Below are 24858 nucleotides of genomic sequence, written 5' to 3' on the forward strand. Positions count from 1 at the left end.
ATACTAGTGATTAGTTTGATAAGCTGTAATACAATAATAACAAAATACATTCAAGGTAGATCCCTCCATTAAATTTGATTATGCTTTGTTATTCAATTTTTTGAGTATCTACCTTGATATTCAAACTTACTGCAAAAACTGCTTTACCACGCCTCGTTAGCGATTTCCGGTCCTTTTGTCGCCCACGCCCATCAAAGCCATTTTGGCCAAGTCCACGGGCCAGAGTTGCCAGGTCCAGAAACAGAGCTGCCGGCCATAAACACGGAGTCAGAGAACTGGGCAATCCGAGGGAGGAGGCGAAATCTGTGGGATATAGAGCACACACCACACGAGCACCAGGCCGGTGGCTTATGTTTTATGCGGGCTCAGCGTGGGCGAGGCGGGGGACATGGAAAGCCCATAGCCACAACCCGATCCCACGGCCAATCCGAGTTCCGACCGGTGAGAACACACGCCTGGAGCTACCGGCTTGGCTTGGCTTTAACAGCATCTCGTTCGATGTTCCGAATTTTCGAGGATGTCCACCGATTGCTGCCCGGATGCGGGCAATCAAAATCTGTGGCCTACTTGACTGCCAGCTATTTGGACACGATTTGAGTTCGCCTTAGTTTGGCCAACGGTTTTCCCCCGAGCGTCAAACGGAACAGTTGGCATTCCACCCACTAAACACCCCATCTATTCCACCCGAAAATCAAACGCCCAACCACCCACTTTTGCAATTTTGGCTAATAGAGAAAGGTGCTCTGTGTTCAGTTTAATTTTTTCATCGGTTTTATTTTGCTTAAAGTTCCTTTTGGTTTTAATTGTCTTGGTTTTAAATACTCGTTTCATCTATTTGATTCAGTGCGTCATTAACTTAAGGTTTCCTTTTCATATACGTATAATATCTCTATATAAATATTTGGTTTAGTTTTATTTATCATACAAGTGAAACTTACTCTATCGAACGGTGAAAGGAAATGAAAATCGGGTGAATTCCGAAATGGAACTTAAGACATGATCTCCTTTCTCAAATTCCATCTCATTGCGTCACTTTTTTCAGTTTTATCAGTTTTTTTTTCGGTTTTTAATTAAATATGCGTAGACTGTACGCAGTTTGACTATTTACACAGCTGTCTGTATTATATTGTTATTTACCATCGCGCAGCGTTTTCTTCTCGTTTCGTCTACTTTATTTTTGAACATTTCAAATAAATTATATGCAATGTTTCGTGTGCGGTCATAATTCAATTTCTCCATCCGCCGGCCCCCCCTCTTTTATCTCGTATTTTATCTTTGAATTCTACTTTAAACACAGTTGGCACAGAAATTTCCATAGTTTGGTTTGGTTGAGAGAAGGAACTGAACCGAACTGATGATTGAGATGTGAGTTTGTGTGAGTGACAATGGTGGCCAACAAAGTAGTTACAGCATTTTTAGCCGGGCTTAAAGCTAACTATTCAAATGCCCTGCCGGCCGTGTTTTCGATTTTTAGTTTTGTCCTCAATTGGCGGCAGTAAAAATGCATTTTCGGCCTATGCGCCCTTTTTAATTAATTTAATTTCTTTTCGCTCTCGTATATGTTTCGGTATTATTTTATCTCTTATTCGAATGTGTGTAAAATATCATATATGTATGTGTATGCTATGCTGTGTGTCTGGAAATAATATAAACTGCTCGTTTTTTATTAAATTGTACAAAGTGCGTTTTGGTAATTTTTCTTTCTTTCTTTTTTAGCTATAAATATTTAGGTTATTTGCTATCAAAAAATGCCAACCGAAAATATTTGATTTAATTTATGTATATATTTTCATTTACTTTTTATGCTGGCTAAATCATATATTTTTTATACACACGCTTTTCGGCAAAGTTTCATTGCAGTTGAAATTTTAATGGGTTTTTATGGATGTGGACTCTGCCGGCGTGGCAGAGGTTCTTAAATTTTTAAAATTCCCACTGCAGCCAGTATTTGCTTTGCTTTCAGTATTCAGTTTCATAATTTTTGCCCTAGTTCAGTGTCTATAAAATAAAGTACTTATGTCCTTTTCCGCTTCTTCTTGGTGTTGTTTGCTTAATCCTACTGCAACTGCCAAAAGTTTGATTGTTTATATGGGTTATGAGCCGTGTCTTAAATGGTAGTTTTGCATACAGTTTATTATTATTCTTCGCTCGTAGTTTTTACAAAGTCTATTGACTTTAGGAATATTACTCACTGCAGCTACTTAAGTGGAATCGGTTTGTGTTCAAATTACGAACATAAATGCTAACGCAAAACAAGTTATTGCTCGACAGAAATATTTACATTGATTGTTTTGTTGTTTTGTTGTCTAATCCTTTGGCAGTTCTCTCGATTAAGTGCATATCTCTGGTTTGGAGCTCTACTTAATTCATTAATAACAATTGCATTTAATTAACTAGCTGTATCGACTTGTATATAATAAACCACTAGGTGATGTCATTTGCTTGTTTGTGCTGTACGATAATAACAGAAAAGTGCTGCCTCTTAGTTGACTATTTAGCTACTAGCTAGTACCTATACAATATACGCCCCCGGTTCTGAGTACTCGTCATGTAAATGCTTCGACGTTAAACATAGTGTTTAAACATAGTTCAGTATGTGCATGCCTTAGATCACAACACTGTAGAGATTACCCTCGAACTTCCTCAACTCCTTTCCAATCGCTGCTAACAGTTTTTTACCTAGTCTAACCGCTTAAAATTAGTGCCAGAGTGGCCCTGCGCATAGGGATCTGCTCTTTGAGTTGCTCTTCTATACAATTTCATTGTAGTTTATGATCTTTCATTTAGTTGCTAAATGTCATTGGTTTACTTTCTTTAATGGGTGCTGTGTGCTATGTGGTAATATGCCGAAGTCATCTACGATCCGCCCACGAATTGTTGTTCTCTAGCTGATCTAACTGGTTTAAAGGTACCTAATTTACAATAGTTTTATGTCCTCTTTTCGTTTGTGTATGTAGTCTTAAAGTGAAAAATTGTTAACTCTCATAATCGAACTAAAACAATTATGCAAGGGTCAGCACGGGCAACCATGTGACTAGCAATAAATTAATATTACTCGAACATTTTGAGTTTTAAAAAGTTGTGTGTGATTTTATTGCTTAATATACACATTCCTTAAGACGTGAATTTTAAAATTTTATTTACTGTGAAAAGTTTATGTATTTTGATTTTAATTTGGAAACCTTTAATGCATGAAATTATAAAGATTTTTAGTTTGAACTCCAAGATAATTTTCTGATATTGAAAGATTAATGATAGGAAACAAAGTCTACATTCAAAAAGTTCTTGCACAAAGTTCTGTGCACAGTTCTGACTCCTTCAACGATTTTCAAATTATTTATGCCTAAAATTAAATTATATATACAAACTAAAAACCATACGCAACTTAATAACAGTATTTTCCTTATGACTACATACACACAACTTCGCTAGTGCGCAATTTGTTACTCCCAGAAGCGTTTAGAAAAAGTTATCGGCTTAAAATGTAGGTTCATTTAGTGTTCTCATACCTCCAGGCGTCGACTCTGTATCTTTAAAATCTCCAGGCCAGATTTTGAACGGGATCAGCGGACTGATCCATCGGTCAGGCCAGCTCCATGGAAAGCTCCACATGATCATAGGGAATGCCACAGCCGGCGGCAACATATCACACGGTGGTCTCCCGGTCCACGTGGATATATTCGACCGGCTGTAGTCCGTGTCAGGAGGCCGGATCGATGTACAGCGCCTCCTTCTTGAAGTCCTTCTTCAAGGTACCGATGCTGGCGGCGGACACGTTGCCGTTGCTCGCTCCGTTCATGAACCCGATGCCCACGCCCATCCCACCCACTCCCATTCCGCCCATGCCGCCCACTCCGGCGCCCTTCTGCACCACCGACTTTTTCCGCTTCCTCATCAGGCCGAACATGCAGAATATCAGGCAGGCGGTCAGGGCTGCTGCAATGCATCCAAGGGCGGCGAAAACTCCGCCTGGCAGTTCCAGCAACTTGCGAGCGGTGCCGCACTCCTCCTCCGACTCATCGAAACCACTGGGGCAGTTGTGGTGGCCTGAAAAGGAGAGATTATAAGGACACTTTTAGAAAAAAGCGGTCACTTCTTAGGTGGAATTAATCTGTTACAGCTTTTGATTCAGATATTTGTTCATTACCCCAAAACACCGCTTAAAAATATTTTTAAGGTCTAAGCAGGTCTATAAGAATCTCTTTCAAATTATCCATAAATAGTCTTAGTGACAAGCAATATATATTTAAGAAGTTTCAACAATACAATCCCTAGTTGGATGTATCTTTTTTATTTTGCATATAGTTTCAAATAGATATTTTGAAGGTAATATTTGAAAAGAATCTTTTTGTCAGTGTAGGAACAGATTCAGTATCCTAGATAGAGGTACAGGCGCTGATTGAAAAATTGAAAGCAGATTGGGGTTTGGGAGGAGCAGCGCAGCTGGGTGGCCTATTCTAAGGTTACAAATTGAATGCAGTGTCACTCGAGTGGCCCGTGGGGTCCAAAGCTTGTTTGATGCCCTGGATTTTGCGGTTAACCAGCTCCAGATGCAGACGCGCCTGGCTGCCCATAAATAATTGAAGCTAAAAGGCAAAGCCCAGGCTAGCCTTTGTATTTTTTCCACCGAGCGTAAGATTTAAAGAGTCTGTGCGGCTTCTGGAGTATAAGTAGGAAAATGCAGGAAAATCAATGCAATTTTATACTTGTATATCACACAATCTTCAATGTACATATTAAAGTATTTACTATTCCAGCAGCAAATTTAAAATAATTACATTCACTTGGAGGATAATATATGACTTTTAAATATGTATTGGTAGGTTCATGTAAATACAAAATGAACGGCGGATTCCTAACAAAACGGTATTTCCTAGTCTATAAACTTTCCCACTTGGCATCTACTTTTTTGCGCCCTTCATCTCCCAAGTGCATTGAAAATAAGTCTGCCACAGCTGTTGCGGCCATTTCGTGTTGGCCTGGTGCCGGACTGGGGGATAAACTTTTTCTGCAAGACATTTTGGGGTTTTGCCGCTGCGGGTTTGTCCAACAACCGGCCCAATCCCGCCATCCCGCCATCCCGCCAGTCGGCCAACAATCGCCAACAACCAGCAACCAGCAACCGCCGACAACGACAACCGACCAACGAAGCAACTAACAACTAGCAACCGACAACCAGCAGGAGTGGTGCACTGCAGCCTGGTGCAGCAGTCAGGAAACTTTGCCTGATTACAAGGACGTGGACAGCCCGCTTCGAAATTAACAGACAAGCCAGCCACAAGTGAAATTTTTGGTTGCCTTCTGCCGGCGGCACGCTGCAAATGGGTAACCCAAATCCCCAAGACTGAGCGCCAAATCACGTACAAATAGTGCAAAGCTCCAGGCGAAGATGGGGATCCAGGACTCTCCATAGTGATATCAAAATTCCCAAAGTACAATCATTGAGACCAAGCATGCCAATGTAAGGAGATAAGCCTATTGCTAGCTCTTTAGTGGTATTAATTTTCCTAAGAACGTTTCTACTGAATTTTGAGTAAGAATTCGTACCTTAAGTTACTTTAAATGCAAAATTTGCTTGATAATTCAACATGTATGTTCTTTATTCAGAAGCCCTTTTCTTAAGTAGTTGCCCATTGACCCGAATTGATGAACGCTCGAAAGTTTCTTGTTCACGTCGTCTTCTATGCACTGCTTTGCATGTAGTGGTTCCATCCCAAAAACCCATCATTCGGCAAATCCCTGAGAAATGGTCTGTGGCCTCGACTGGCAATCTGTACTCACCATCGCACCACAAGCTGGCCGCAATGCATGCATCAATTTCAGGACATTTGTATTCGCAGTCGGACTCCTTGGGAAAGAATCCGAACTCGTTCAGCGTCTCGTTGGCCGTTGCTCCGCCAGCAGAGCCCCCGGCATTGGCAGCAGATCCTGACCCACTGGTGCCCAGTCCCCCAATGCCCGTGTTGGAGCCGGCTGCGGACTGGGAGGAGGTCTGGGAGCCCATGCCCGTGGTCACGCTAGCGTTCACATGCAGGTCCAACTGCTGCAGCAGCGCGTTCTTGGTGCGGTGAATCTCGAGCCACGTAAAGGAGATGTCGCCGGGCTCCTTCAGGATTGGCTCCAGCACTAGGCTGATGGGTCTGAAAGAGGATAGGTGGAAAGCGAGCTTGTAAGATCAGTGTTTTTTTTTTTTTTTTTTAAAGAAAGTCATAGAACTAAAATACTAATAAAGTATAACGATTAGAATACTTAGAAATAATATTTTAAGATTGCTAAAAGTTATTTGTTCTCAAGGGACTGATTTTCGTGATCTACATAACTTTTGGAGCATCCAGCTATCTGGGTATGCCCTGCCCCATTTTCGTATCCCGACAGCCTAGTAGTTGCTCAAGTGCCACTAATTACTTGCAACTTTCAAGTTGCCACAGACAAAATATCTTACTCGTAGTTTGGCTTAAGCCGCGCATTAAGCGAGTTAGCCGTCAAAGTTTCGCTGGATGAAGTGCGGCACAATTGGTTTCACTTGAAGCCAATGAAACAAATATTCCCGAATGGAGAATTACAAATTATACAACTATCTCGAAAGGATATTTCAATTATCTTGGATTTATTAAGATGTTATCTCCAGCTGACTTTAATCTACTCATTAGTGCAATCACACTTCAACGTTTCGTTGCCTTATTGTGTGTGTGTGGTCATTATACTTCACAGATGATTTGAAAAGCTCTCAATTAATTATCTAAAAAGGCTCGACACACTCATTAGCCAGCTAGGATATCCCGTGCAATGTCCAATTACCCTTTGGGGTCCCATAAAAATATGTTTTCACATGTCGTCCACAGTGCAATATTCCTTCGCTTCTTTTTCAGCCCCATCCTGACTCCCTTTTTTATGTTCTGCGGCGACAAAATTGAGCAAAATGCAAACACGGACAAAGAGAGGAAGACCTGACCATAAAATTTAATGGCAACACGTTAAGCGCAGAACCAGGAAAGAGGACACAGGTTGGTCAACTGCCGGACTTTCCCCCAAGAAACGAGCGTAACGTCCAGGTTCACCGGTTCATTTCGGTGGCACGCACCTTGGACATAAATTGCCGGAGCACATACGGCCAAGTTCCAGCGGGCAAAATGCTCTTACCCGTAACGCCACCTTTCCACCTGTCTTCGCCTCATGCTCGCTTTGCATGGTTCAGGTGTACAGCAGGGGCCACATGTTTAGTGTCTTCAAAAAAAATACTAATCTCATATAACAGAAAGTAATTGTAATAGTTGTGTTGCTTTCCATGGGGTTTCCCTTTTCCCCTTTTTCAAAACGTTCATTCGAGTTTTTTTTTTTTAACTTTGATTTTAACTTTTAACTTAACTTTGATTTTAAATTTTTTGTAGCTACTTTGCTATTCTAAGACTCAGTATGCTAAAGCATGAGCACTTTTCTGCCTGAAAGCTCAAGTACGCTTGCTGAAACCAACCAACGAATCCAAATGTAAATGAATCTTAGTAAATAAAGTGCATATTTGTATTAATTCTTTTTTCTGGAATTCAAAACTCCTAATTGGTTAACCGCGGCTGTATACATATGTTCATGTCTGACGGCCATGTTTGTTTGCCTGGACTTCGTCTCGTTTGCGTTTTCATTTTTTCATCTCCTATATAGCATATTTCTTTGCGCTCAATTTCCTGTATTTTGTTGCCGTCGTAGCCATTTCCTGTTATTGCATTTTTAAGCAGGACTTTTTGATGGAGCTTCATGGAGAAGGGGATGGGGAAAGCGGCGAGCCTGAGCAGCCTGATGCCGGTGCAAATAAGTGCACAAGTTTTTTGAAATATTAGCAACTATTAAAATGCAATTAATTTTGAGTGAAAAATTCCCAAAATACTCGACCTAAGAGGCTTTTTGTGTAGTCTTCAGTTGCTCGAGTGGACTAGCTCACATGCTCTTCATAATGGCAGGGAGTCCATGCGCCATTAGGCATGAATGTTTTCAAGTCCTGCTCTTTCTTTATTTGTTCTTGGAATATTTTCGAATTTTTCCCAGAGCATGGGTAATTGGTCGGGCAGACTTCTTGGGCGACACGACACCAGAGCGTGAAATTGTAAATAATTCAGTCTCCTCTACTAGCAAATAAATAAAGCACACAAATGTTTTCCACAATCTTTCTCAAAAGGGTCAATCGTTGTTTGTTTCCTAAGGTTATTAGTTAAGTTATTCAAACCACATGGGCTCAAGCAGAAAAACCAAATAAAAACTATTATATTTTTGAAAATTAAATATATATTTAAGCCAGCTTCTTCTACTTACTTGTTCATGAACAAGGGCTGTCCATTGGTCCAGTCCTCGGAGAAGATGTGCAGCGACATTGGCCGCGGACCACTTTGTGCCGGGCACACCACCCTCATGGGTCGCAGGGGTCGTCCGGAGTAAATCATCAAGCGGTTCTTGGTGTGACACCGCATGGCATCCTCGGAGGTGGGATCCACGGGCAGATAGGCGCCCCAGGTCTGAACGAAGAGTGACCTCTCGGCCGATTGTGCTTCGATGTACCAGGCCAGGCCTTCACAGCTTGCGTCCTGAGTCTTAAGAGGATACTTGAGTTCGTCCTCCCCTCCGGCTCCTTTGAGTTTCAACTGCTTCCTGCAGTCCGGTTGTCTCTTGAATTCGTAGGAAGCCGAGAAGAAGACATCCGCAAAGTCCTCCGATATATTTAATCTCGTGACCGTGAAGGACAGCTCCATAATCCTCGAATGCGAAACGAAAGTGAGCGGTGCATTGCTGTACAAGGCACTGGAGTTATCGCAGAAGCAGCCCAGTTGGATTTTCACGTCCCTAAATGGAACATCGAACAGTCGCAGCTCCGTGATGCGGCCCTCCGGATCCAGTTGATTGCAGCGGGGTCTGCCTGTATGCAGATCCGAGTCAGTGGTACAGGCTGTACCTTCTCCGAAGGACACGTTATGCAGGACCAGTTTCACCCTCTCCGAAGGACCCGCTTCAAAGCGATACAAGCAGGTTATGTTCTTGGCTCCGCCTCGTCCGTACAGAAACACATTCCTGGGAACCTGAATGTTGCCCTTACGCTTCTTGAAAATTCTTGAGCAGAGTGGCGGAACCGGATCTTCTCCCCGTCTTCCCGCCCACGTCTCGCCGCCCTGCTCCGTGTCCACAAACTCGTAGTTCAGAGCAAACTGAGCGGGAAACAGGGCGGTGCCGGTATGCGTGTGGAACTCCAGTTTCTGTCAGGGGAAATGGTAATAAGAGAGTTGAAATACTGTGAAAAACTGTAGCCTTCAATAAGATTACAATAAAATGGTATATTAAAGCGAACTGCAATGTTAGCTACTTTTAATATTTTCAAAGCTCTGCTCAGTTTATAAAGTATTTGCAAGCTTTGTAAATAGTTTTATTGAAAAATGATATGTGGGCTGATAAAAAATTCTGTGAAAATGATTTGTCCTACATCTGACATAATATTCAACTTCAATAAATATTCCGCTAGAGGAATAAACTGTGCCACGTTTAATTTATTTTTGGAAACTCTTTAATATTGACAGTGCCAGCTTGTGCACATGTGTATTTAATTTAGGGGAGCTTATGGATATTTCGTAAAGTTCTTTATGACTGCACGGAGAGCGCGGAATTGCACAATGCGCGGCGGCTTCAATTTGGCATCACAATATTTGCAGTTCATATTTGTCAACGAGGAGCGACGTCAAAAAGGCTAAGCAAGCTTATTGCGGTTGTCTGTTTGTCCGTGCATGCCGTCAATGCCGCCCCCATTCCTGCCCACGGCCACGCCAACGCCCACTTGCCGCTCCCCCATTTGCCTTTGTATTGTGTGCGTGTGTGTGTGTGTGAGAGGGGGCCGGGGGCTGGCTTTGGCGAATTTGAATTTGGCGCCTGCCCCTGGGAAATTCGCTCTGCTCCTTCGTTATTTGTGCACGTCTGGCGATGCAGTCGAGTGTTTAATTTGATTAATTTTGTCAAGTTTAAAGCAAACACGAATCGCTCTGCACTCTGCCAAAAAATTCCCAGCTTCCGGCTGCCAGTTTGCAGCTCTTCAGTTTCTCCAGCTGCGTTTTATTTATTTGTGAGGGCCCTTGGGCGTGCCAAATTGGGCACTCTGCACTCGGTGCTCGCCCGGCAGCCAAGGTGCAGTCACAAAGTCGTGTTCCCCCACTGACTAATTTTTATTTTATTTTATTTTTTTAAGCCCTGGCCAAAACAATGAAAACAAACAGTGCCAGCTGACAAATTAGAAAAGTCCTTCGGTTAACTTCTAATTTTCCCGACTTGGTTGTGATGCCAAACGCAGCCGGAAGGTAGGCTACGGTTTTTATTGCTCTTCCGGCGGCGAAGATAAAATGTTGCCTACTTTTAGGCTGCTGCAACTATCCAATTACAACCGGAATTGAGTTAAGTTAGATGACTTCGAGCAGAAATAAAAACCATTTTTGCTGTATCTTTAAACATATTTCAAAACATAATAAATGATGGTATATAAGGGCTTTTTAATGCTAATCATAGTCTTATTTAGCTGAATAAATGATCAAGATGTCTGTTTGCATTGATAACAAATGAACTGATGTCGGACAAATCTGAAGAAAACGTTTACTACATTCCATTTATCGACATCTATCCAAATTGAATCTTTTGATTTACTTACCAAATCCCTTCCGGTGCTCACGTAGCTCTCCAGCGGACTGCAGGGTCTCTGCTTATTGCCCCCCATCACGGCACTACTTCCGCTCACTCCACTTCCGATGGCAGTGTGATCGCACAGCTTCGGAGTCTCGTAGTCGTAGATCTCCAGCATGAGGCGACGCTTGCCCTTGGTGCTCATCAGGGCCACTGCACTATTGCGATCCGAGCTGACGACGGCAGCTGCCGAGACTTCCTTGGAGGACTTGCCGCTGGAAATGTAGTTGAGGCTGTCCTTGACCCCGGAGATTGTCTTGCCGGAGCCAGCGGATCCAGTCGATCCTCCGCCAGGACCTCCACCCTGATAGCCGCTGTACTTGTTCTCCTGGTTGAACACACTCGACTGCGTGGGGCCGTAGATGTAGGTGTCCACCGGATTCCAGGCATTGTCGATGTTCACTCGCAGATTCCGATTCAGCTTCGGATTGCTGGCGCTGTAGTAGTAGCTGCCGTAGTTGCTCTGGTTTAGGAGGGTTGGCTTGCCCCCGTCCGCCGATGAGGCAACGGGGGGTGGCGGTGGCGGTTGGCCGGTGGTTGAACTTGTCGATTTCATGGGCACATATGTGCCATAGCTGTCCCACATCCTCAGGCGCGTTATCCAAGGTGGCAGATCGCTCTGCAGGAAGACAATTGGAGAGCGAAAAGAAAGCGAACACATGTTATTGTTTAATTCGTTTGTTGGCATTATTTTAACCTGCACTGAGAGAAATTAGCAGGCAGAATTTCATGTTTTAAGAAAACTATACCAACTTCTAATGCTTATTCTTGGGAATTAATAATTGCAATTTTATATTTATAATTAATTAATTAATTAATTAAAGATGATTACACATATTATGAATATACTTAAATAGCATTTGTATCCTTTGAAATGGTTTCCTATGATTTGAAATTTTGAATACTATAAAATTCGATTTCCTCACTTGAATGTTACGAATGTTTTTCTCGAGTACTTGGGTGTGATTCGTGCCATTCACTCCACGCGTTTTCCACGCTTTCCCTTTGGCTCTCTGTTGTTTTTCCTTGTTAGTTTGCCGCTCGCCCTCCGTTTGTCACATGTCATATTCAAACAGTTGTAAGTGTGAGTTATTTGTCGTTTGTCACTGTCCCCAGTAGAAAGGCTCCACACTCGTCGGCTTTGTAGTTGTAGTCGCAGTCTTTGCATTCCTCACAGTCTCCTTGTTGTTGTTTGCAGGCATTAAATATTTTTCCTAGACGCCTCCTGGCTGACAATGTTTATGTTTTCTTCGCCCCGCCCCACATTCCGCTCCATTCCGCCTAGGCCCTGATTATTGTTGACTGTGTTAATAATGAAAAAGACAGTTGCAAACAGCTGTGGCTTGGCTGAAGAAACTGAACTAAAGTTACAGACTCCGGAGCCAGACGAAGTGTCGGCCCAGAAACTAACTGACAGCCGTTTAAGTCCGCTGCCTCTGTTCATTTCATTTAGTTGATTTGCTTGACGATGAAAAAGCAACATTTGTGCATTTAATTCTGTAAAGTTAATCCATGTAATTAAAGTCTAAGAAGTGCAAACAAATAAAACAAGCTACTAAGTCTTAAGGACAATTTTAAATCTACCTTTAAAGCACGCTTCACATTTTATCACATTCATTTTATAGTAGGAATCCACTTAACTACTTTTAATTAGTACATTGCGTTGCCTAATAACCCATACAGAGCCGGTGTTAGTCCCTTATATTTGACAAATTAGTTATTTTCAGTGACAAATATTTGGAAAATGTTACCCATATAAATTCCTAGAATGCTACGACTGCTTTCGAATTCATAAAATTCCGAAGACAAACCACATCAATAAAACACACTACACGTTGCTGCACGTTGATTGCTTTCGCAATTTCATCAAGGCATTTTCCACGGGTGGAGGGGCTGTGGAAACTCCTCACCTGTCGTCTTATCAGATAAATTGCCAGCCTCTTTTCATACGCTCAAGGTCGTTCTCTGTCTAGACGCATATCACATGAAACTGGGGGCTCCTAATTTATTTTTGGTAGACACACTCAGCGAGCGTTTTGTGCAACTGTGGTGCCAATTAATTTGGCCAAAACCATTCGAGAAGCGGAAAGAGAGCAGATAAATGGTGACTGAACTCTCTGCCAACACCCATACAATTGTCTTTTCCGTTTTTGGGCCACGCCCCCCCGCAGGATGCTCCACTGTCCGTGTCAATTGCAGTTGCCTCACCTACACTTTAAATTGCGAAAAATGAAAAGCTGCCAGCAGCACACAAATAAACAAAAAACGAGAAGGAAAATATATCGAGAGGGCAGTCAGCGAAATAAAGCAAAACAACTTTGCAGTAACACCTAGCACACCCACACCTCCCAACGTACACCGAGAAAAATAGGTAGATAACTCATGAAAAAGGTCGAGTTAGTAAAAAATTAAAAATGATCTTTAAGTACATTATTAATATCATAAAGTACATTATTATAGTGAAATATAACAGGAAGGTTTTAAATTCGTTCGATTTAAAAACTCTTACGTTATACATTTCGCTCATTTAATTTCCTTGATTTTTATACAAATTCGAAATCATTAGTTACGAATATCATATCATATATATGTCGAGGAAAAAGGAGTACTTTAAGTGTAGCTATATTCCTTAACCTGGACAATAAAGTGATTGTTTTCCGGAGTTACCGGTTCTGTAATTTTTTCTCAGTGCATTCATCTCGCCCCTCTTAAGCGGCAACAAACGGGAGTACAATAAAAAGTGACAGGACAGAAATATGTGTAAAATAAAACACAGAACGGGCGACTCCAGTGGGCGGTGGTGGGCGGCAGTGGGAGTACGGGAGTATGGAATCGGCAAAAACAGTTCATGAATTTTGTAACAGCGAGGCAAAGTGACACAAACAAAAACAGCAGGTACTACGAACTGAAGTCATTGGAACGTGGGCGATACCATTTTTTGTGACTGGGGGAGAGCGGGGATAACGACAAGCTCACAAACAAGTGAATGTGAATTTTCTAAAATAAAAAAGGAAACAAATGGAAAAAAAAGCACCACCACCAGCACACAAGAGAAACCGAGGCAAAACAAACTTTTTAAATTAAGAACCAAAGTTAAAACTCGCCGACGAAATAAAAATACAATGGCAGTGGGTCTCGGAATGGGAATGATTGGAGTGGCTGTGGAGCAATGCTGGAAATACTTGTAATGCGACGACATTTATGAGACCGCGCAAAGCGTTGACATGTCTCCCATATCATTCCATTTCACCTTCTATTATTTCCATTCTGTGATCTTTGGCCCCACCGAACACGCGGGAAATGTTGGGGAGTTTCGAGCACTCAGACAAGCAGCTTTGAAAGTTGACAGCGGATTCCGCTTAGAGATTTTGGCCTTTAAAGTTAAGTTCGTCTGCCTTTGCAAGGGCAATTCAAAAAGTTCTAGAGCAGCTCTGGAACTCGACTTAATTTCAACTCGAACGCTCAGTTTAAATATAGAATTTCAAAACAGAAACTACTTATTACATTTACATATAGATCGATACAAAAATATTTAAGATAAAATATAAGTATTATAAAAATGTCCTGCGCCATCCTGTTGTTTACAACTATTTTAGAACTCTTTGTGCTTTATCATGATTACTTTGAGTTATCAGAGGCAAGTTCCATATAAATTATTAAAAGATATTAGGTATGTTTTGTATCCTTTTGCTTTACTTCATTGCTATGCGCTACCTTGAGCATGATTCGCCGCACTTTAATATAAATCGGGTCTCCTTGTCGCGGACTCTCCAACCTGCAACTCGAATGCACTTTCGCGTGGCCTAGCCCAAATGACCATTCAGTTATCTGGGGACAGGGGGCGCTATTTCATCCTTTGAGGGACCCGCTGACCCAACATTAAGCGCAGTTCGTTCTGGCGAACTCAACATTCTACCTTGACACAATTCACGGAACGTTAGGCAGGCGACAACGAACATTTAAAATGCACACACACACACACACACACACAAATGTGATGAGAGCACTAAGAAAAATTCCCACTAAGTTGTATGTATTTCGAATACTAGAATTTAGATGTGTTTTATAGTTTGATTCCATAGTAAAACTACATATAGTAAAGTGCACTTACAACCTTTGTGCTGACTTGACGTTAATGCCCTGCAACATTCTTATTCGTATCAATTTGTTTGCTCTGCAGCAGGGAAAGAGACAGAAAGAGCTGGCAGGACATTATTATGGACGCTTGTTTTTGTTCGCCGTGCCGCATTTTGACGCAGTTGCCTTTGCTGGCGGGCGGACTTCAGACTCAAAAATGTCTCGTTAGGAGTTGCGTAAGCTTTCACTTAATTATACATTTTATATGGCGCATTTCTATGGCTGCATTTTTAATTGGCCAGCAGAGACAAAGTGTCGACCGACTGGCACTAATAGCAAGACATGTAGGGGGCTCTGGAGCTATAGGTGGGGCCAAAGGGAGCGCAAGACAATGGCGAATGGAGGAGACGCCGCTGGCGTAGACGCAGTGCATTTAAGAGACAATGCAAGCGGCAACCACCCACTTTCGCCCACATTCACCCACCATTCCCCGAGCTCTATCCCCCTGCAACCCTCCGCCGGGCACAAATTTTATGCATTTATGTAAACGGTTAACTATAACGGAGCAGAATGCTTACACTGGACAAAATAGCGATTGACGTTAAGGAATAATTCGATGCACTTACAATGACGATGTTAAATAATGTATATCTTAAATGCAAATGGTATAAGGCTAATTTTTTTTATAGAGATGTAGAGGTAATAAATCAAGGTTTTTGCCAAAGTTTATACTAAGAGCGATATAATTTAATATTATTTTTTTGAGAATATTCTTTTGCAGCTTTCTATAAGGATGTTTTCAAATTAATGTATCTAACTAGGTACGAACATAAATGTATAGTTGTTGAGCACATCCAGTAAGAGGAATCGAAACCCTGATAGATTGAGTGACTTAATCACTCCAATATATCTCCTTGCTACACATGACCTTACTCAACTAAAAACGCATTTTCTCTCAGTGCATCCCCACCCCCGTCCCGCGACATCCGTTCGGTTAAACGCTTTACGGCGCAAACACAGACGCTCAGCAAAACTCGACTCAACTCACCCGTCCCAGCGTATTGTTGTCGTGTATCGCCTGCTGCAGGATCTGCAGATTGTAGCTGGTGAACGATAACCAAATCAGGTCACCAGGATATCCGTGAAAGTGGTACGTGCATGTCGTATTCGGCGGAAGCGTGTGACGCGGACTCACAATGCGTCCCATGCGGCCGCGCCGCGAGAATAGCACATCATCTGGAAAGGATGCAAAAAAATCAAGCGAGTGAGTGGTGGAGATTACAGTATTCATACCGCCGTGCATATAACATATAGCATATATCATATAGCATATAGGATATAGATATAGATATATATATTTATATACACTGACGAGCTCGGTCCCTCGTCCTTGCCGACTTTTTAATATGTCCTAAGAACGCTGTATGACAAGCGGCTTACGCGTGATTTAGGTTAATTTACAATGTGTGCCTGGCGGCGGAGGGATTTGCCTTTTGTTTTTACACACTCTCTGTATGCGGATAGTGATTACGAAATTGGGCGGGCTGTATTCCAAAAGAATTATTTTAGAAATAATTAAAATAAATTATGTGTGAACACATTGTAACTGATTTAGCAACTCTTGCCTGGTCCTGCTTTTAAGATAATTAAAGTCCTCTGCGATGCATTCCATTCCATTGCTGCTCCCTTCATTACTAATCTCTTGTTTTTAATTTCTGGCCATACCCTTTCATTAATCACAGCCAACTTTGCTCAGCATTTGCGCCGAATACAATGTTAAAGCTCCGGCAGTTGCCTAATGCCGCAATTCCGGCTCTCGGCTTTAATTAAAGTGGGCAAAAAGGAAGCGGCAACAAAGGAGCAGTGAACAAACCAGGCTAACAACGCGGAGAGCAAACCAAAACCCAGAGCTACACAGCTTCGGCCTGGGACAACTTTGGCAACTTTTGATTCAAGTGACAAATTAAAAAAGGCAGCGCGAGCAAAACAACGCCGCAAAAAGTGGAGGAGCCAGGCAAGAGCAACATCTACTCGGCGTTTCAATTGGCAAAAGTCGCCACGTTTCGTAGCAATGCGCCAGCAGGAAAAGCTGGAAAATGCGGAAAAATGGGGGAGCGGGCAGAATGGGAAAAGCGTGGCTGGCTGAAGTGCCAGTCGATATAAAGGAAACAATCGTCAACGGTATCGATGATAACACCTGCGTCGATTCTAGCCGCTGCGACAGCTTTTCCAACTTGTCGGCGAAAGAGGCCAGGAGACTTTTGATGTGTTCCGTGCCGCATCGAGTGGCAGGCAGAAGGTAGAAGTAGCAGCTGCCACAAGGCAAAAGTTGCCGGCCCACTGAGCCCGCTTTTCTTCTCCTCTTCATTTTTTATTTTTGGCTGGGGAAAAGTTGAGGAATAAAGCCAGTTGCAGGATTGTTCCTCACACTTCAATACACTTCGAGAATCATGGCTCAAATAAAGCTGGGTTGTTCCACTTGAATATAATAGTTAAGCGGCTAGGTAAGACAAAGAACTAAGCACTTATTACATAAACTTTATATTTAGATATCAATATGATACGCAGATAACCCAGTCAATTTAAACATCTGCTACTCAAAGAAGTAGCTTATTTCTTTCAGTGCACTGTATGCGAGAGTGCTAGCTAAGTAATACGTTTTTATGAGATTTTTATTGTCACATTTCGCTGGCTGTGGCATATAAAAGTAAAGTGGCCTTTAAACATGAGCTGCGCCTCCAGAGCAGCGAAAGCTGGATGGGAGTTTAAAAAAGTGTTGCCTACACTCGGGCGTCGCGTATGGAAGGTGGGCCATATTAAATACGTACATTGTTTTTGAAACCGCAAATCCATTGTTCATTCCATTTCTGTCATTTGAAATATACAAATCATATTTAACTCGCATTTCGAATGCAGGCGACTGTATGGTTTTTAAGGCCCTTCCGTGCGCAGAGTGGATCAACCGAAGTGAACATTCATAAAATTTGCAGTCGAAACTGTCAACAGAAATCCCAATAACATTTTTCAACTCGCTGGGGAATTGTGATTTCACATAGCAACTAAAATGCGCAAAATAATCGACAACTCGCCACATGAAAGTTACATACACATATGCAGGGATACAAGTGTTTGCGACTAGCAAATGCATATGGCACGTGAAATGTAATCATTGGCCATTCCGGCCCTGGCATGTGAATTAGTTAACAGATGGCCAAGAGCACTCAGTACTAGAGATGGCAATAAAGACTGAATTAGCCATGAAATATATTTGTACTTCTAATACCTTGCAAGTAACATAAGCGAATGCAATTTAATCGATTTTTATATGCATCACAGTTTCTCTAGTAATTTATGGATGTTCTATACATAATTGTTGTTGAAAAAAAAGTCATTCCATTATATTTGAATAAAGTTGTTTGTTGGATTTATGAATGTTCTATACAGAATTATTCTTTAAAAAGAAGGAAATTCTTTAATTCCTCATATACTTTAATTTAGTTTGTTGGCTTTATGGATTAATGTTCTATGCAGAATGGTTCTTTATACCTTGGATATTTTATTTAAGTTTTTCCTTAGAACATCGAATGGTATCTAATGTCATCATGGATGAAAAAAAAAAACGAAGAATAGTCTCACGCGCACACCTCTAACTTCCGGTGGAACTCATCTGGTTTCAGTTGCACGAGTCGGCTGTAATAAATTTCGCTTCGACACATTTGCGCTGACTGCGTGGGCTTACAACAATAAGAGTTGCCATAGCCATCGGGACCCTCCAGATATATGGCCACTATATGGTCTCGCACACACGTACGGAATAATTCAAGGCAGGACTGTGTGGGTGCGTAATAGTAGCAATAATAATAATATGCTTATCAGCTGGCCATAAAGTGCGACTATCGAGTGGCAACACTGCGCAGACGGTGTGTGTTTGTGAGCCTGGGAACCCAGGACGCATACCCACACCTGGAATAGGAAAACCGCAAGCGCTGGCAATAAAATGGTTATTTCTGCGATTTATTATTAGAGTGCATTTGGGCCGCCGGCGGTGGGGAAATGTTGGTGGCACGGCCACGCTGGCTTTGTATTTTTTGCCTTGGCCAGCAACCGCAAAATGTAGTCGCAACACATTTGGGGCATTAAATTATGGGGTGTTACCTTTATTGATTGCGGGTGGAGAGGCAGGACTTGGTCCTGGAATCCAACTATTGCTGATTGAGTAGCATTTCCATTTCCATTCAGGGTCCTTTTTCCCGCTGATTGTTTACTGGATTGCCGCCGTGGTTGCTGTTTTTCGATTTCGCATTTCGGGCCTCGACGAGTGCGCAAATTAAATAAAACTCGCCCCGCGGGCTGTGTTATGTATATAGTTAGTGTGGTATATCTGCCTATGGCGAACTGGCCAGTTGGAGCTGTTTATTTTCGTTTTATGCTGCATTACATTCAACACATTCAAACAATTAGCCAGACCAAAACCAAACCCCAATCGAGACTATTCCGAACCGGACCATTTAAAATGCAAGTGGGATCCACTGCGAATGCTGTGTATATCACTTAATGGATTGTCACGCATATTTGATGGCGTTGAATTGGTTTTTGTTGAATTGCCGGTAAATCGCCATAAGCCTAATGGTCATTCAACATTAAATTGATAACTGCGCCAGACGCTTTCGGCTGATTTCGATCCCTTTTTTCCCTGCAAGTTTTTGCCAATTTCCCGCATTCTATGCATTTATATGTATGTTTTTTTTTTTAAATTTAAATTAAGGGATGGATGCCTGTTCAAATGAGTTGGTTGTGATTTTAAAGGAGATATTAATTGGCACCGTGGAAAATGGCAACAGTTACAGTTATTTTTGAAAAACCGATATATAATGGATACTTGCACTAATTTCAATTCAAATTAATTTACCCGTTGGAGCCGAAGTTCCCTACCGATTTGATATTTTGTTTATTGGCTAAAAACCGAAACCAAAAATAAACATTTTAAGTTTAGCCATGGCCAAAACGAGTGCAACAAGAATAACAAACCCCAAGCCAAAAAGCGAAATATGATTGGTTTGGCGCGCAAAGCAAATTAAACGTAATAAATAATAAATGTGTGGCAAACAAAAACATTCGCTTTTAGCCCCGCTTTCCCATTTGGCCACCACATTTGCTGATTATATATACGTATGCGTATGCATCACATCGACCAAGTTAATTATGTTTTTGTGCACTGCCAAACCGAAATTTACGAAATTTCCAGCCGGGGGCAGAAAGTAGCTTAATAAATATATGCAGGGGCATGCCCCATGTCCCCAATGGGAGTTTCCGTATTCTGGTTGTTTGCCCTAATAATTAATTTCCATGGAAAATTAAGTTGCCAAAGCTTTCAGCCAATTAATGTTTGGTTGCACCAAAGCCGAAGGTTTCAGAGGGCCAGATTAAAGCAATTCTGGTATTTTCAGGCAGGTAAGGTGTAATGTTTTCAATATTTGGCCAAAAACTCAAATCCCACAAAAAATGGTACACAGTTAATAGAGAATTGCTAGAATTTTGCCTTCCATTGACAAATTCGAAATTAAATATTGATATTACATAAAAGCGCATAAACACATGCGAAAACACACACTCTCGCACACATTCGAATGCAAATAAAATGTTGCCGTTGCTAGTTGCAAATATGCTAATTTGTTGTTTGCCAATCATCCGCCCCACCACGCCCCCGCCGCCACCAGCCCCTATTGGCCAACTCTGTTGTTGTTTTCAATAGCTTCCTCTTCCCATCCGCTGATTGCAAACAAAATTGCAACTCAATAAGCAAACTAAACAGCAAATATTCGCCGGCTTCTCCGACATCGCAAACCCATTTGCTTCGATTTTCCCATTGGAGAGCATTGAGGAAAACCGGGAAAATCCAGCTGATATCATACATATGTATGGCACAAATGAGTTTTAATTGTTAGCTTTTCGGTATTTACTACTATTTTCCCAAAGTTTTTTTACTTATTTTTTTAAATAAAATAAAAAAAAAAAATATAAAAATTCAGTATCAAAATACTTTCAAGCATTGCAATTACTGGAAAATCTATTAAAAATGTTTGTTATATTTATTGGACAGAAATTTAGTAACTTAGTAATGATTTAAACCAAATTGCTAGAATAAAACCACTTCTGGAATTTAATTATGTACATCCCTTAACGCATATGCCATTTAATTGATGTTGTTAATTAGCGTACTAAACACAATTTGATCAGCTAATTTTGTGGATATTTTTCGTGGGTCTTTCGTCCTTTCAATTTCGCAGAACACCTTTAATTTTACATGTTATATTCCAACTAACCTTTCCGCGCCAACACATTAAATAAAAGTTCCTTTGTCTTTGCCGCCGTTCCACGCTTCATTGTTTGCTTTCCCTTTCTTTGTTTTCGTCTGTTGACTTTATGAAATTAAAAAGGAAAATTTCCACAAACGTTCTGGGAGAAGAGGGAAAAGCAGCAAGAAAATTGAAAGGTTTTGCTTAAAGTTTGCTGAAAAACTTTGCGAAACTTTAGGTGTAACAACAGCTGAGGGCGGCACTGAAAAAATGACTGAAGTTGGCAGGGGTTGGTGTTAGGAAGAACTTAAGTTCAGCGGGGCGAGTTGGCAATTCCCCCAACTATGTCATCAACAATAATCCGTAAATCAATGAACAGAAAAACGTCAAAACAACTTTTCCGGAATTAGCAAGGGAATGCCGTCGAAACTCTGGCTGTCACATAAGGTTAGGATGGGAATGTTGAAAGCTTTTTAATCTCAGCCTTTTTTTTTCAAGCCATTAAAAAATTTAACTCATTCTTTATTAAAACTCGAGTGTATTGCCCATCTTATATTTCTCTGATTATTTCATAAAATGTTTACAAGCGTTTCCATAGGCTAAAGGCCAAAACATAAATCGAATGTGTTCCTTGGTTCGTTGGGCAATAAATTTTCGGCATCTGTGATTGCCCGTTTTTCATCGTAGTCTGTGTATTCCTCTGGTGCTGCTTAGTTGGCATAAATGATTTGAGCAAATCTTACAGCGATTCCATGCAGGATAATTTATTACCCAATTTTGATTGGCGACATTAGATGTGAGAACAAATTGCCATGGCAATGGACATGTTAAATATTCGCAGGATGAAGTTTTTCCGCTTTTGTGGGCGCTCAATGCATACGGGATGTTCGGCTGGAGTTGATTAGCACTAATTAGGGAATCCGGACGGGATTGAGTATTGGTATTGATTGGGTCAGATAACGCTTGGCTGACGGATAAATCCTTTTAGGAAATAATTGGATCGACAATTGGCAGCTATGACAATGGCAACGAAAATACTCAAGAACTTTTGGCAAGCGCTGGCAAACTCGGCGCTGTTGTGCGATTGATTTAAACGTACTTTAAACGAATGCAGTGCTGTCAGCGGAAAATACAAGCAAACAAAATGTAATTAAAATCGACACACACCACAGAGCCAGAGGGTTTTCTTCACTGGCTGGGCGAAAAGTTGCGAATTTAATTAAAGTTAATTGAAAAAGTTATGGCCAAATCAAACCAAATTAAATATGCAACAGATTCAGTTACGTAATCAACGCAATAAGTGAAACCCGAGCCGGACTTCTGCACACAAAGCATCTGCATCGGCATCTGCATTTGCATCTGCAGTTTATTAATCATACGCCGTGTGGTCCCAGCGCATTATTTGCGTTGAATATTCTACGAGAATTCTATTGAAAACCGCACACTGATGATTATGTATAACATTGCAATGACCTTTGTTGTTTCATAATAAATTGTCCTTGTTTCGCCCGCTCTCTGGCTAAAATTTCAAATATTCAAATACAAATGCATATTGAATTTTAGCCTCCCCTTGCTTAATGATGTTGTTGTTGTTGTTGTTGTTGTTGTTGTTTGTGTTGCAAAAAGAGGGGTTTTTGCGGAGTGGGGCCGCAAATAAAACCGCACACAGCGAACAAATGAAAGCAAAATGAAACGATAAATATTTGGTTTTCGTTAAAACTTTAATTAAAATCATGTTGCACCCCCTAATAATTTATTTGTATCGCACAAAGCTGCCGCCCCTCCCACGCAAAAGGGGCGTGGCCATGGGGGTGTGTGCGTGTGTCGATAACAAAACAATTATACCGCCTTGTTGGCCCGAATTGTTGGCCAACTCCTTCTAACTCCCCTCCACTCATCCAGACCGCGTGGTTCCTTGGCCGTTATAAATAAATGTTTCATACGCCGAGTTTTACTAATTGAACATGCCGCAAAATGTTGCCAGTATTTAAGGCATTCGCAGCACATTTCGATTTCGGTCACATGCTGTTTGCTATTTCTAATTAGAATCTTTTGCATTTCGCTTGTCTATCCATTTAAAATTAGTGATTTCATTATTTTATTGAGTCAGCGCCATTTTAATAAGTGAACTTTAATGCCTTTTAATTTAGATAATAAAAATAATACCGATTGCGCAGATATCCCTTCTTCCAAACATACAGCTACAATTTTCCGTTTGAATTATAACCATTCTGGATATAGCAATCGCCGCTAAAAATCCTCCCACCCACCTAGAATTTTTGGCCTAATGATAGCAGGCACATCTGCTGGATTTCCCAGGCAACGCATTAAGCCAAATCAAAGTGAAAAAGCCAAGGGAATGGGAAATGAGGATGAACGGCATTTCACAAAAGTTAAACGGTCAAAAATTAAGCTAAACCGAAACAACAGGCAAATACATACATATATATACATGTACATATATATTATATAAGCTGGCAAGTTAATGAGCATAAGAACAACAAGGCGTAGAAAAGCTGTTATGTAAGGAATAAGGAGGAAAGTAAACTAGGACCGAGTTGATTTGCCCTATACTTTTCCCTGCCAAAATTGCCAGCTCAACCAAAAAACTAATTTTAAATGAGGGCTGCCTCAATTTTCTTCCCTTTTTTGCGAGATAAAAAAGCGGTGGAGAAAATAATAAAAGGACGGCGCTTTCGGCTTGGCCAGCAAAATAAAATCTACTCAAAAGTTATTAAGTGCAAATTAATGAACATTAGCGGCTGCCATGGCGTTGCCTACTTTTGGCCACCGCTGCGGCTGATGCACTAAATTGATGGAGCGTTTCTGGTTCTGGAGATCCTTTCCAGTTTCCAGTTCCCTGGCCCCCAAGAGGCTCAGAAGGGCAGTCTGAAATTTCATTTAATAATTTTTCAATTAAATGCAGCTGACTGCTGACCAGGGAGCATGAAATTCCAGAGAAGGCAAGTCAAGGGGAAAGCTTAGGTGAAAGATGCAGGCGGAGATGGATGTTAATGGGACTGGGGAGCCGTATGAAAACAAGTTTAGAATAGCCAACTCCTTCGAGCAGAACATTCGGTTAGTGGCGAATGTTAATTAATGTGGCCACAAGGATTGGAGGTACTTCAGCTTCTTTTTTACATAATTAAAGAGTTCATTTTTAGCTTCAATGTAGTTCTAGTCAAATTTACCAGCATTTGGATTTTACACCAAGAAAAAACAGTTTGCACTAGTTGTATTATAAATAAATAAATAAAATAACCAAGCTTGATATTATCTATATTTCCCTATCCCAATTACCCAAGGAACCGCATCACAGGCATCTAATTTTCCCACTCCGCGACTGAAATCCATTCCGAAAATTATCGCTGCCCAAGCAATTACTCATACTTTTCTTCTTGGCCGCCGCATCAAGTCAAGCCTGAAAAGCCATTTGGCCAGCTTAAGACTCGGGTTTCCGTGGGGTATTCGTCTGGCCATGAATTTAATTAAAATCTCATTTAGTCTGTTTAGATTAGAGCCAAAGGCTAATAGAGGCTGCATAGTTGCGGCCACGCCCATTAAAATGTGACACCTCGCCGAACGGCTCTCTTCACACCACCACGCAAAAAATACGGCAAGAAATTGGCTTTCAACATCTGATTGTTTTTATGGCAATTAAGCAGCCAGCGAAATGCTCCGTCCAGAAACATTCATCAGCAGGCAATATAAATAATAATTCCCCGTAAAAAAAAAAAAACCAAGAAAAGGAAGCACTCTTGCATTTATAAGGAAGTCGACAACCGGAGAA

The 24858-nt window shown here is 41.4% G+C and overlaps 1 protein-coding gene across 2 annotated transcripts in view; it reads right to left on the reverse strand.

Moving 5' to 3' along the window:
• Positions 1-750: 750 nt before the first annotated feature.
• The window catches only part of CG32206 (uncharacterized protein), a 72592-nt gene continuing 48484 nt past the window's right edge, over positions 751-24858 (reverse strand). For both annotated transcript variants that reach the window (NM_176360.2, NM_168794.3), the window contains exons 10-14: positions 15821-16008; positions 10664-11314; positions 8302-9233; positions 5782-6140; positions 751-4047 (exon numbers count right to left, since the gene is read on the reverse strand). In NM_176360.2, coding sequence (NP_788538.2) covers positions 3647-4047; positions 5782-6140; positions 8302-9233; positions 10664-11314; positions 15821-16008 — 2531 coding nt within the window. In that variant the 3' untranslated portion in view covers positions 751-3646. The remainder of the gene's footprint in view (positions 4048-5781; positions 6141-8301; positions 9234-10663; positions 11315-15820; positions 16009-24858) is intronic.

This window comes from Drosophila melanogaster, chromosome 3L, assembly GCF_000001215.4.
Source record: "Drosophila melanogaster chromosome 3L".
NCBI lineage: Eukaryota > Metazoa > Arthropoda > Insecta > Diptera > Drosophilidae > Drosophila > Drosophila melanogaster.